The sequence below is a fragment of the Antedon bifida genome, chromosome 4 (assembly GCF_963402885.1).
Source record: "Antedon bifida chromosome 4, ecAntBifi1.1, whole genome shotgun sequence".
In the NCBI taxonomy this organism is placed as follows: domain Eukaryota; kingdom Metazoa; phylum Echinodermata; class Crinoidea; order Comatulida; family Antedonidae; genus Antedon; species Antedon bifida.
Window position 1 is genome coordinate 33,951,964 of NC_136229.1, and position 14,595 is coordinate 33,966,558.

Here is a 14,595-nt window from a genome sequence, read left to right on the forward strand (position 1 = left end):
GAATATAGAGCAGCTGATTTCCCCAACAAAAGGAACAGTGGGTCGTCGTCGGGCTTGCTAGAGGTGTTGATTTCACGAAATTTATAATATTAATAATGTAATGGTGATTTTAAATCTGCAATAATGTAAGTACTCGCTACCAAATAAATGAATTTAAAAGTATAAAAAAAGCGACTCACTTTTATTTATACAATTCTGAGTCCAGGTCAGGATGGATAGTATTTTTTACTTTTAGGCTAAGCAAGAGCTTATATAATATTAATACTTATGTAATTGAAGATTCTGATGAGTTGTGGAGTGGAATGGTCTTTTTGTCATTCATTATTTATGTTCATTACTGCAATACTTTATTACATTTCAGTTATATTTTCTTTACATATTGTCAATTGCTTTGTTGTTTTTTTTCTTTCATTTCAACAGGTTGCAACAAAAAGGATATTACACCATTATATAATGAGTAGCATCCTGCGACTCCTTTTGTTTGTTATAATTTGTGGCCCTGACTGGGCCTCAGATATCTCTGAGACAGCATGTTCATATTTTCTTACTGGTAGTGTTAGTTAACATATTGTGAAATCCACAGCTTTGGTGTGGTGTTGAAAAATGTAACAGTCATATGCTAATTTATTTTCTTAAATATATTTTATTGACAAATAAAAAAGGTTAAACAAAATTGAAAGCAGATTTACACATTGTGATAAATAAGCTGGGGTAATTAAAAAAAACATCATCTGGTGAAACTTTAAGTTCATGAATATTCATCCCTATGACTAATATCTTAAATGCCTCCCTCAGTGAGGGTCATGTCCCAACTATGTGGAAGGATGCTATTGTTACTCCGGTTCCCAAAGAAAATGGTTGTACTAGGGTTGACAAATTTCGACCAATCTCGCTTACATGTATCCTAGCTAAGGTAGCTGAGGGCTTCATTAAAAAATGGCTCTTAACAGATATCGAGAAAAATCTTGATAACAACCAATATGGTTGCCGTAAACACTTTTCTACAACCCATAATTTGGTTGATCTACTAAATGTGTTCTATGAAGGTAGTAACATTCCCAAATCTGTTGGTCAGTTAGTTTTAACTGACTTTAGTAAAGCATTCGATTGTGTTGACCACACAATAGCAGTTTCTAAATTAGTAACACTTGGCTGTAGACCTGAAATTGTACCGTGGTTAATTAGCTTTTTGTCAAACAGAACCCAACAAGTACGCTATAAATCCACATTATCAATGAGTGTTAATCTAACATGTGGCGTCCCTCAAGGCACACTCCTTGGGCCTATGATCTTTCTTGCTCTAATTAATGATGCCATGCAAGACTCGCCATGTAAAACTTGGAAATATGTAGATGATTTGTGCATAGGACAGATAGTAAAAAAGGATGAAATTTCCTCAATTCAGAATGATGTTGCTTTACAGAATGTATGGTCTAATGAAAACAAACTAAAACTTAACCCAACTAAATGTAAAACTATGTATTTTAACTTTCAAAGAAATCAATATGAACATGAACCCCTTTTGATTGGTAATGCTACAATTGAAATTGTTAATGAAACTAAGTTACTAGGTTTATGGATACAAGCCAACCTCAAATGGGACCGTAATGTTAAAGAAATTGTATCCAAAGCCAGCAGACGTCTGCATATATTGTGTAGATTAAGAAAGTTCAATCTTCCGAAATTTGATCTTGTAGATGTATTTAAGAGTTACATAAGACCAAGTGTTGAATATGCTGTCCCAGTATGGCATTCTAGTCTTACTAAGAAACAAAGTGATATGATAGAATCTGTCCAAAAAAGGGCTTGCAGAATAATATTGTGTAATGACTACATATGTTATGACCAAGCACTCAATGATCTTTCTTTAGACACTTTATCTGATAGAAGGCGTAATCTATGCTATAAGTTTGCTCTGAATTGTTCAAAAAGTATTCATTTTGGAAAATGGTTTCCAGTGAAGAATGTAAGTAACATGAAACTAAGACGTGTAAAGTATCAACAACCCAAATGCAGAGTTGAAAGATATAGAAAAAGTGCAATACCATACCTTATCTCGCTTCTAAATGAATAATCATTATATATCACCCAGTACAGCTATGCAATTCTTTTTGGTCCTTTTTGGTGTTTTTTTTTTTCTATTTTAATATTTTAATGCTAAACTTGTTGAATGTTCCTGTATTGTATTTCTTGTGTAAATTGCCTCCTTTTTTATATATAATTATCATTGGTTTTATACTTTTATACAAATTTTAATATTGAGAAAATGTAAATATCTTTGTAATTCAGCTAAGGCTGCGATGATGATAGTGAAATAAATGAAATGAAAAAAAAAAAAAATTCATTAATTGAAAACTTCACAACAATCATTAAAAAAAATAACAGCGTTTTATTTACCATCTTTAATAGAATAAAAAAAAATAGAATACTAAAATCACATGATCGTTTTCCGGGGTGTTACAATTGATCATCACATGATGCAGATTTCCATAGAAATTCATAAACCACATTTGTATTTCCTTTTTTAGAGATTTATCAATCACACATACTTTTGTATGAAAAGGTTCCACAAAATACAATAGTTAACCATAAATTGTACACTGTACAATCTTGAAATCTTGTATAATAATAATAATATGAAAACTAAACAAATATAGCATTACTATTAGGTGAATCAATTTTATGCAATTTACAAAAAAAACCCAAAAAAAACAGGAGAGAAAAATTACACCTCTCCACCATTTTCATTTGTGAAATATCAAGAAAATAAGGCAATAATAGTAACTGTTTCCCAACTTTACATCTATTTGTCAACTAATATTGCAGTACCTTTGGAATCAAACAAGCTACTTACAATATTAGTGTGATGCTGTGCAATATTTACACCGGTTATTTTAATTGATTCAGTACCGGTATTGTGTAAATAAAATGTTTGGCTTTAAAATTACTTGGTTAGTGTTATCGCCAAAGCTGCACATGCCTATTCCAATTTGTTATCAGGCATGTCACTATTTGTAAATAGAATGTCTTGACTAGACGGGTGTTCATTCATTATTTATTTCTTGCATCATCTCTTGCTGCTAAATATCATGTGGAAATTCATGTGACTTTAAATCCTTGTAGTAATCAAGGCTTCCTGTTTATTTTGGAGTGTCGAATTACCTTAGGCTGCTGACCTTGCTAGTAATAGTGTCATGTGATTCTTCATTCATAATACTGATTCAGATCTGAATTGACGTGGATGGAGGTGTTGCATGCACTTTGTAGATGTTCAATGCATCGATAATTCTTTCTTTAAAAATTAATTTATACTTTCTTCATATTCTAGTTGTACTGTAAATGGCTGATTGATAATACAGTTCTCTGATTCTCGTGAATTTTGTTATTGATAAAACTAACTTGGGGGTATTGCATGCTTTTTGTGGATGTTCATGTTGATCATTTTTTCTTTAAATTCATTTATACTCTATACTATATAATTCTCTGATTCTCATATTAAAATATACTATTATTTAATTAATGATTTATTATTCATTTCTTTCAGACAGTAGCAAAAAGAATCAAAGATGGGTCGAAGGTCCAATCAATTTTTGCTGCTTCTGTGGAAAAATTATGTTCTACAAAAGCGAAGAAAAATCTGGACGATAATTGAGATTGCCATGCCTGTTGTGTTTGCTGTGATTCTGATTGCAATACGTACCAGAGTTGCATTTAAAATTTATCCTAATGCGACAATTTATGAAGACTTTTCAGTAAAGCACTTTCCTGATAGTTTGACGCCAATCAGGCCATTATTTCCTATATACAAGCCATTTAAATGGGAGATAGCATACTCGCCAAACAATGAAATCCTTGAGAAAGTTATGAAAGATGTTAATGGAAGTTTACATCATGAAAGTCATATATCAATATCTAAAAGTAAGTTGCTTGTAGATATTGTTTGTTGATTTAATTTAATTTTTCATTTATCAAAAACAAAAATGTTCACAAGCAACTCTTTTCCACCATTGTTTAACAAGCTTTATTTACTAAAATGAAATTCAAAATTCACCAGAATAAGTTATGTTTTAATTATAAAAACCACTTTTTTTAATATACATTTTTTATTCATTATTTTAACATTAGTTACTGGCTTTGATACTGAACATGAGCTTCTGAAATATGCAGCTAAAAGAATTATTGAAGCAAATTCCAGTTTCCTTGGTGGCATTGTATTTGTTGATAACTTTGAGAAACCAAATGCATTTCCCACAAACATCACGTATAGTATTCGTTTAAAATCCAGCCAAGTAAATGTGCCTGTAGCTGATGAAATTGGTGGAAAGAGTAATGAAAGTAGATGGAAAACAAATGAATTGCTTCCATTAGTTCAGCTGCCAGGACCAAGAGAAATCAATCACTCACATGGAGGTGAACCAGGTAAGACTAATTGTGGGTTTGAATTTGTTGAAATAAAACAATACAGTGAGTGGCCAAGCGGTTAAGACATTGGAACCGTAATACCTTACCATATTAACATCGGCAAGCTTCATGGTTTTGGTGGTAGAACGAGTCTTTCAGATAAGGACTATAAACCGTAGGTCCAGTGTACACAACCTAGTATCTTTCAAAACGAGTAAGGTTTTATCCTGCTGGTGTACTAGTTCACACACAGCCACTGTCACAAACTCATAGTACTATACTATACACTGGGCCCTCTGGGAGAACAGTCTTTGACTGAAGAGGCTTCCTACCTAGTATAAAGAATAAATAATAATACAGTACTGATTTTTCCCCTATAATATTCGCTGGATGATGAGAAACAAAAACAAACATGGTGTGAACCATTCCCTTTCTGCTTTTAATACTAATTTATTCTTATAGGTTATTGGCGAGAAGGATTTCTTTCACTTCAGAATGCAGTTGATATAGCGATTCTAAAAGAAAGTAAGGTTGAAATTAAAAACATCACAATCAACATGCAGAGGTTCCCCTATCCACCGTACAATGATGATCTCTTTATCCTCGTCATTCAGTCACAACTGCCAATACTCTTGCTAATCAGTTATATCTTGAATGCCTTGGACATTACTAGGAGTATTGTCCAAGAAAAAGAAAAAAAATTGAAGGTGAGATATTACAATATTGCATGGTTCTTATTTTGTGCTCAAAAGGCTTTTGATCCTTTTCTATTCAGTTTATAAATAGTCAGGAATGAGATATTTCTAGTTAAAAACCAGAGAAAATGAAACAGGGATACACTTAAAAAGTTATACATAATGGTAATTTTATTGTTACTATATATACTTACACTTAATTTTTTTCTTAGTCAGTTTATGTATCCGTTGTATGTGTATATGTACAACCAAAGTTTCTTGTATCATTGTATGTACAACTAAAATCATATTTGTTCCCTAATTAGCATTTTTATTTATTTTTTTGTATGTGGTTTCTGATAATTTTCTTTGTACAGCACTTTGATCTTCTGGAAAGGCGCTTTATAAATAATAAATGATAATAAAATAATAATAATAATAATTGTATCTGCAGGAGTCAATGAAGATGATGGGCTTAAACAACTGGTTGCATTGGTTGGCATGGTTCACTAAGTGCTTTGTCTTCCTCGCTATCAGTACGTTCTTTATGACCATTCTCTATTGGGTCAAAGTGGGAGACAAGGGGTCAGTTATCAGTAACAGTGACCCTACGGTCATCTTTGTCTTCTTCCTTTGCTTCTCGTTGTCAACTGTCAGTCTTTGCTTCACCGTTAGTGTTTTCTTCTCAAAAGGTAATTTTTAATTTTCTATAGCAATATATATATTATATATTAAGAACTAGTTATCGAAAATTCGTTATCCAAATTCCTTCACTTGCACTGATGAAGGGCTAGTGTTGCCCGAAAGCTCTGTTAATTTTTTTGGCTGTTTTACTTTATTGTTTTGATTTAGCTTTTCGCTTTTTTTTTGTATCTCTATTTGAGATCCAGCCACTGATACCCACAGCATTGTCATTTTTTCAGTAATTTTCCTTTGGATTTATATTAAGAACTAGTAGAATATAAGATTGTTGTCTCAATAAACCCACTGTAAATGTCACCTCCATCAGCAAGCTAGGCAGCTGATCACCTAATGTCCTTGTTTCTATGACATGCATTTATACATAAATAAATGTATAAATGTTTAAAAACATTTTATATTTTGTTTTCTAGCTAATACAGCGGCGGTAGTAGCAGCAGTTGTATGGTTTTTTTCATACATACCTTATATGTTCTTAATTAATCAGTATAGCACACTGAGTAGATCAGCAAAGTTTGGAGCTTGTCTGTTGTCTAATACTGCCATGGCATTTGGAGCTTTTATTATAGGATTGTTTGAGGGTACAGGTATGTTATCTTTATCATTAAGTCTTTTCAGGGCATGGAATTATCAGTTAAAGATCTTGATCAGTTGAATGTATCAAAGCATAGTGTGTTTTAAATACTTAATTCAGTGATGTAATGGTGCGGTTTTTGGAAGAAAATGGAACAATCTCTGTTCAAACCACTGAAAAAGTGGTCAGGTTAAAACCTTACCAAACGTACTGGTGGCTACGGCCCTGTAATTGATCAAAGGCCTCTGTGAAAAAGTGGTCAGGTTGAAACCTTACCAACTGTACTGGTGGCTACGGCCCTGTAATTGATCAAATAAGAAAGGCATGCATCTACTGCTGTGCAAACAAATAAAATACATCTTATTGTACTTAGGTGAAGGCGTACAATGGAGCAATATCTCTCGACCAATCTCATCTGATGACAACTTCACTTTTCTGGATGTGTTAGTGATGCTTGTGGTTGACGCAATACTTTATGGTATTATAACATGGTATGTTGAGGCAGTATTCCCAGGAGAATTTGGAATTCCAAGGAAGTGGTACTTTCCAGTAACGGTATGTACACAACCTACATATAAAATGACGCCAGGAGTTTTAATAATAATAACTTTATTTGAAAACGGAAACTTGATCACTTAATATAGTGTTTTTATTAAGGCCATTTTAGTATACAAAACTATTTACAAAAAACAACAAACAATTAAAAGTAAAAGAACGTAACTAAAACAATACAAAAGTTGAAATGCAAAGTTAAAGCCATAATTTTGAAAGATTAGACATTCAGTTTAGCAGAAATTCCAATCTTTCTCGTTTATAAACTCGTTTATCAGTCCTTTCAATTCCTATTAAATTTCTCTGAGTTTAAATAACATTTCTTCTAGACTTCTTCCTCAGAAATATTCTCCAAATTAATTTTTTTCTTACAGAAATCCTACTGGTTTGGCACCAAAGTGATTGAAAGTCAGGAGCCAGATTTTGAAGATGACAGAGACTCTAAATACTTTGAAAAAGATCCTGAGGGTCAAATCGCTGGAATACAGATTAGAAAATTGAAGAAAGTAAGTTTAAAAGATAAATAATAAACAACTGATTCATTTTAAGAAATGCTCATTATATTTGAGGAAAAGCAGAAAAGAAATAATTAAAAGTAATTTTCGATTTACATTTTTAGGTTTTTAATCGATCCAAAGTGGCAGTGAATGAGATCTCACTGAATATTTTTGAGGGTCAGATTACAGCTCTACTGGGTCACAACGGTGCCGGCAAGACGACCACTATGTCCATGCTAACTGGCCTTTTCCCACCGTCTGAGGGCACGGCCATTGTGAATGGATATGATATCCGTAAGGATATTGATGGTGTGCGGTCCAGTCTTGGATTATGTCCACAACATGACGTACTATTTGATGACCTTACTGTAGAGGAGCATTTGTATTTTTTTGCAAAGGTTATTATTAACTTTATGTTGCTTTTATATTCAATCTTTAAAATCTTTTTTTCTGCCGTCCAATGTTATGAACCACAATCTTTATGAATTGGTTAAGCCAGCAAAGTTTAAACAAATCTTTTTTCCTCTTTTTCAGTTAAAGGATTGTCCAAAAAAACTTGTCAAATCTGAAGTAGATAAGTACATATCATCACTTGCATTGGAAGATAAACGACATGTCCGTTCTAAGTCTTTATCTGGTGGTATGAAACGCAAGTTATCAGTCGGTATTGCACTTATTGCAGACTCCAAGGTGAGTTGGTACAAGTTAAGTACACTCTTATTAGATAAGTACATATCATCACTTGCATTGGAAGATAAACGGCATGTCCGTTCTAAGTCTTTATCTGGTGGTATGAAACGCAAGTTATCATTTGGTATTGCACTTATTGCAGACTCCAAGGTGAATTGGTACAAGTTAAGTACACTCTTACCCAGCCAACCGCAGATATCGGATAGTTTGACAAAGTGTACAATAAATTATATTTCTAGATAATCATGTTAGATGAGCCAACATCTGGAATGGATCCAGCAGCACGTCGCTTTACTTGGGATATTCTTCAAAGACATCGTGCTGGTCGTACCATTTTACTGACCACTCATCACATGGATGAAGCGGATCTACTTGGGGATCGTATAGCTATTATGGCTGAAGGAGAACTACAGTGTTGTGGATCATCATTGTTTCTAAAAAATAGATATGGTTTGTAATTTGGGGTTTAAAAAACCAATTGTTTATTTAATTAAGCAGGTTTGACAAGTAAAATGTAAATTGTACAGAATACACACTAATTACAAGCTGTTCTCAGCTGGAGCAAACAAGTTTGTGCTTAATGGCTATTGTTAGATTTTATCCCAAGGAGGCGAGTATCACTCAGTCAATTGGTACTGCAAAACTCAAGTGTTTGGCAAAACCAATAATTTAGTTTTTTTTATCTGAAAAGAATTAAATAAGCAGATCTTATAAAATCTTGTATTTGCAGGTGTTGGGTATCACATGACGATTTCAAAAGGAGAGAATTGTAAAGTGGCAGAGATCAAAGATATGATTTATTCAGCAATTAAGAATTCCGAGATAGAAAATAACATTGGCAACGAGTTAACATTTATTTTGCCTCATGAGGAAGTTGCACAGTTTGAAGGGCTTTTTAATAACATGGAGAAGAGAAGTAAAGACCTTGGCATTAGAAGCTATGGCGTCTCAGTGACCACAATGGAAGAAGTCTTTTTAAAGTGAGTTTAGTTTTAAAGGACCCAATGGAAATAAGAAGGTTTTGGGCCTATTCTGAAAATCTTTTTAAAATATCTTATTTTCCCCAAAATATCAAGTAAAGTAATGACTTTGTGATTTTCCAAATATTTCAAACAAAGAATGAAGAATTTTGTATTCTTCTTTTATTGTATCAAAACAAATGTCAATACAAAAGGTAGCCAAGATATAGCCGAAGCTAATCAAGCTTGGTACCTTTTATCTTAACTAACTTAAGTTACGAAATTAACAAATAAATAACAGAACTTAAAAGAACATAAACGTCAAAAACAAAACAAAAAATGTTTTGAATAATAAATAAATAACATAACATAAAGTACTGTAATAAACAAAACCAATTTGTCAATGATAACGTGAGGTTGAATGAAAAAAAACAGAAGTGTAGACAGTACAAAGTATAAACATATTTAATACAATAGTTCATTTCTTTATCTAGAGTTGGAAACCAATCTCGTTACCCTGACAATGATGAAAGCAGTGGTTACCGTAGCAATGGAAGCTCTCTCAGTGATGTTGAGAGTTTGAGCGTTGACCAGCCAAAAGTACAGTCCACACACAATGAAACAACCCCTCTACTATCCACACACGACCCTGAAATTGGTAGGTCTAGTAGTCTACTCAAGCATGTGCTGTTAACATAAATATTGTACTGTACTGATGCGGGTTTTTTGCCCTCAACTTGACATTATATATTATTTCTATCTTAACAGGTTTCGCTTTGTTTGGTTTACGAAATTTTGGAATTCGCTTATATGCCCAACAATTTTATGGCATGTTTGTGAAAAGAGTCATTCATACCAGACGCAATCTGCTTGTAACATTGTCACAGATTTTAATTCCACTGTTGTACACAATGTTTGCACTGTTAGCAGTAAACTCATTCCCACCTCCATCAGATCTTCCGGCTTTGAAACTTAAGCCAGATACTTACGGAGAGAACAAGGTACTCTACTGTCATGACAACCATACAGCACAGTATAGTCGATATACCAATGCTTTTGCTGAACAATTTGACAACACAATGACGAAGGGAATTAATTTGAACAAAGACCACCAATCATGTAATATGATAGATGCAATTGTTAATATAAGCTCTAAGGACACAGTGACATTTAATGAAAAATATCTAATAGCAGCTGTGTTTAAGAAGAACACAAAAAACAGTTATTTAAACGGAACTGCATTCTTCAACAACCAACCGTGGCATACACCAGGAATCGCTCTTAATGCGTACACCAATGCTCTCCTTAAAGCCTCCTTGAATACTTCGTACTCCATAACTACGTTTAACTACCCGCTACCACGTTCCGTGTCGGAGAAAGCTGATGACGAGATAAACAATGGATTCACAACTGGCTTCGTAATCGCATTTGACATGGTATTTGGAATGTCTATTCTGGCAAGTACATTTGTTGTGTTTCTTATTAAAGAGAGAGCAACGAAGGCTAAACATATACAGTTTGTCAGTGGTGTTCACCTCACAAATTTCTGGCTGTCAACTTTCTTGTGGGATCTCATAAACTACACAATAACAAGCATACTGATCATATTTGTCTTCATTGCCTTTGACGTTAAAGCCTACACAGATGATGGCAGGCTTGGCTACGTCTTTCTACTCTTGTTCCTTTATGGATGGGCCATCATACCGCTTATGTACCTCTTCTCGTTCTTGTTTAAGTCACCGTCTGCCGGTTTTGTACGTATGGCAATCTTTAATATTCTTTTTGGAACAACAGCGTTCCTTGCCGTGGAGATTCTCGAGATGCCAGAGTTGAACCTAATGAATGTGGGAAATGCTTTACATTGGATCTTTCTATTCTCTCCATCATTCTGTCTTGCAAAGGCTATGAATGACATCTACATTAACTATCAGTATTTGGAAATTTGCAATTCAAGTCCTGAAGCTCGTATAATTTGCCAAGGTAAGTATTAGAGTTGTTAATTATTTGTTGCATGTTTCCCCTTCAGTTTTTATTCATATCACTTAATAGTCATACACAGTACTGAAAATAGTCTACCCATATTGTGGAGAATAAGAAATACTTTAAATTGCTGATTGATAAATGTAAATAAATAATATTTTAATGTATTTTTTTCTTGTATAGCCACTCCTGATTTGAGTTTTAACGACAACTACTTGGGATGGGCGACGCCTGGTATTGGCCGTGACCTTGTGTTTTTAGGTGTCACTGGTTTTCTGTACTTCGTCTGGGTCTTGGTTATAGAAGCTGGTGTTTTCAGAAAGTTGTGGTATATGTTGTTTCCAGGAAAAAGTAAGAAGTTAAACATGTATCAGGCAGTAAACACAGAGAATGTAGTGGAGGTATGAAGTTATTTGTTATTGACAACTTACCAGTGGAGGACATCTTTTGTGCATTTCACACTAAAAAATCCAAACTTTTTTCATTATCACTTTTTTTGAAAATTTAGGATGAAGATGTAATGAGTGAACAACAACGCATCATAAATACAGATCTCACAGACCTTCAGAACACCGATGCACTCATAATAAAAGAGCTGCGGAAAGTATACCCCAAGAAAGGAGGGCAGAGTGTGGTAGCTGTTGACAATATGTGCCTTGGTGTTCCACTAGGAGAATGCTTTGGTTTGCTTGGTATTAACGGTGCAGGCAAGTCCACCACTTTTAACATGCTAACAGGTGATGTACCAATCTCAAATGGCGATGCTTACATTGAGCGGTTTAGTGTCAAATACGACATAAATCAAGTAAGTAATCAGATTCAGATATATTTAAACTCTATTTGTTCAAAGCATTTCAGGGGCGGATTTAGGCGGGCGCTAAACAGGCTTTAACACCTTAAATAAAATGTTGACTATTTTTATTTTTCTGCAACCTGACGCATCGTTTTTATCATTTATGAAATATTTAGCCCCCTCCCCCTCCCCCTCCCCCTAATTTATAATGCTGGATCCGCCCCTGTTAATAGGTTGGAACCACAAATACTTTTAACATTTGCAATTGTATTACTTTTCAATGTATTAGGTGCAACAGAATATTGGTTACTGCCCTCAATTTGATGCGTTAATTGATCAGATGACGGGTCGTGAAACTCTTGTCATGTACGGTAGACTACGTGGTTTACCAGAGTCTGTGATACCAAAAGAAGTTAACAAATTATTACACCTATTCAACCTTGATGAACATGCTGATAAACAGACTAAAGCTTACAGGTTAGATTCTAAACTTTTTGAAACAAAATTTTGAATTAATCCTACAAACCAACTTTAAAAACGAAATTGACAGAACTGGGAAATAATAATAAAATATAGAATAGGTAAGACTAAAATGATATAGAAGATTACCGCACACTTTGAATCCAATTTATTTTTTGTTGATTACAGTGGAGGCAACAAACGCAAGTTGAGTACAGCGATTGCATTGATAGGGGATCCTTCCGTGGTATTCCTTGATGAGCCCTCTACTGGTATGGATCCTGGTACTCGTAGATTTCTCTGGGATTCAATCTGCAAGGTTCGTGCATCTGGACGCTCAATCATACTAACATCACACAGGTAATAAGTAGTTGTTATTAATGATAGGTTACTGTACATTTCAGCTTTCAATCCTTGGACAGATCGTCTATTTAAAATTATGTAACTTAATTAAAACTGAATTAAAATTAAAATTCAACAAACATTTATTTTATCAAATGCCATACAAATATTATGCAGAGCATAAAATAAGATTGACCCTTTAAGTTGACCCTTTAACATGGTTACAAAAAATAATAAGAACAAGTGAGAAAATGAAGCATCAGTAATTATATATATAATAAAAATGAAACTATGTTTAATTTCTTATTGCTAGCATGGATGAGTGTGAAGCCTTGTGTACCCGCCTTGCAATAATGGTCAATGGAAAGTTCAAATGCCTCGGTAGCATCCAACATTTAAAGAGTCGCTTTGGAGAGGGCTACACACTGCTAGCCAAGGTTTCACCAGATGATGATGGACAAAATGTACATCAGTTGAAAATGTTTATAGAAGAAAAATTTCCAGGTTAGTTTATGAGTTCAATTGTATTGTAAGTCAAACTGATTGCAATGGATATGTGGTAAGCTTTTAATACATGAAATTAATAGAAATATAAACAGTATATTTTTTTTTATGACCACAGGTAGCAAACTTAAAGATGAGCATGTGGGCTTAGTACATTACCATGTATGCAATTCCAATTTAAGTTGGGCCTTTGTGTTTGGTACAATGGAGAAAGCCAAGTTACAATACAACATTGAAGACTATTCTGTGAGTCAGACAACGTTAGAGCAGGTCTTTCTTAATTTTGCACGTTATCAACGGGAAGAAGATGATTGAACGAAAAACCTACAAATTCACATTTTGTGTAAAATACAGATTTGCCAATTCTAGTATGCAGTAGCATTCAGTTCTTTTTATTGGTGGAATTATTATCATTTAAGTGAGCACCGATTCTGTTCTTTATATTGGTGGACTTAGTATCACTTAAGTGAGCACCGATTCAGTTCTTTTTATTGGTGGAATTATTATTACTTAAGTGAGCACCGATTCAGTTCTTTTTATTGGTGAAATTATTATTACTTAAGTGAGCACCGATTCAGTTCTTTTTATTGGTGGAATTATTATTACGTAAGTGAGCACCGATTCTGTTCTTTTTATTGGTGGAATTATTATTACGTAAGTAAGTGAGCACCGATTCTGTTCTTTTTATTGGTGGAATTATTATTACGTAAGTAAGTGAGCACCGATTCTGTTCTTTTTATTGGTGGAATTATTATTATTTAAGTGAGCATATTTTTATTGGTAGAATTAAAATGCATATAATACTTTATTTCATACACATGTGCAAGAAAAATGATTTGCTGGAAAAAAGGTTTAAGTGCACCTTGACCGCAAGTAACAATGCAATTTACAATGATTGTGATATTATTCCTGGTTATTGAGAGAAATTTGCAATTTAAAATTTAAATAGTTTAAATATTAGATTTATATTTCATACAAATTGTGTTTACAGAATTGTTATTATGTAAGTGGTATAATTATGCATCAAATATTTGATTTTTATATTTAAATTAAATATTATAGCAGTGCAATGAATTTTAAACGTAAATGGACAATTTTTCTAATTTTTAAATATAGGTATAGAATTTTGATATATGTTTACAAACTCATGATTAAATGCATAATAAAATACTGTAATGAATTTAGCAGCTTGTGTCTTAAGGACCAAATTTATATTTGTCAGTGGAAAAATGGCTGCGTTATGTTTTATGTACGCTTCTTTTTATCAGTAGAAATTGTTTGTCATACAAGTTATAAAGCATCTAAGTTGCTGCCAGTAAGCATAACTAATGCACTGGTATACTGAAATGACTGTGAAATAATAAGTAAGTAATGATGAATGTATATTTTAGAGCATTTAATATTTCGTAGAGACAATCATGAAATTAGAGAAGTATTGTGTAATGGCAATGAAATAAATTCAGCATCAACT

General features: G+C 33.4%; 1 protein-coding gene across 1 annotated transcript; it reads left to right on the forward strand.

Annotated features, from left to right (window-relative positions):
• Nucleotides 1-52: 52 nt before the first annotated feature.
• On the forward strand, nt 53-14,570 carry LOC144840936 (phospholipid-transporting ATPase ABCA3-like). Its single transcript, XM_078697033.1, has 20 exons — nt 53-125; nt 3,545-3,918; nt 4,126-4,419; nt 4,864-5,108; nt 5,530-5,767; nt 6,188-6,361; nt 6,722-6,903; nt 7,275-7,406; nt 7,520-7,795; nt 7,932-8,087; nt 8,327-8,537; nt 8,818-9,067; nt 9,541-9,704; nt 9,815-11,026; nt 11,210-11,427; nt 11,535-11,831; nt 12,109-12,296; nt 12,468-12,638; nt 12,934-13,124; nt 13,243-14,570. The coding sequence occupies exons 2-20, from the start codon at nt 3,567-3,569 to the stop codon at nt 13,437-13,439; spliced, it is 5,148 nt and encodes a 1,715-aa protein (XP_078553159.1). The 5' UTR covers nt 53-125; nt 3,545-3,566; the 3' UTR covers nt 13,440-14,570.
• The last annotated feature ends 25 nt before the right edge of the window (nt 14,571-14,595 follow it).

Bases quoted from the DNA above. Each gene is read 5' to 3' on its own strand.
- LOC144840936 (XM_078697033.1), top strand. From the start codon at position 3,567: ATGGGTCGAAGGTCCAATCAATTTTTGCTGCTTCTGTGGAAAAATTAT. The intron at 8,538-8,817 runs GTTTGTAATTTG...TTGTATTTGCAG, and splicing joins GTTTCTAAAAAATAGATATG to GTGTTGGGTATCACATGACG. The intron at 13,125-13,242 runs GTTAGTTTATGA...TTATGACCACAG, and splicing joins TATAGAAGAAAAATTTCCAG to GTAGCAAACTTAAAGATGAG.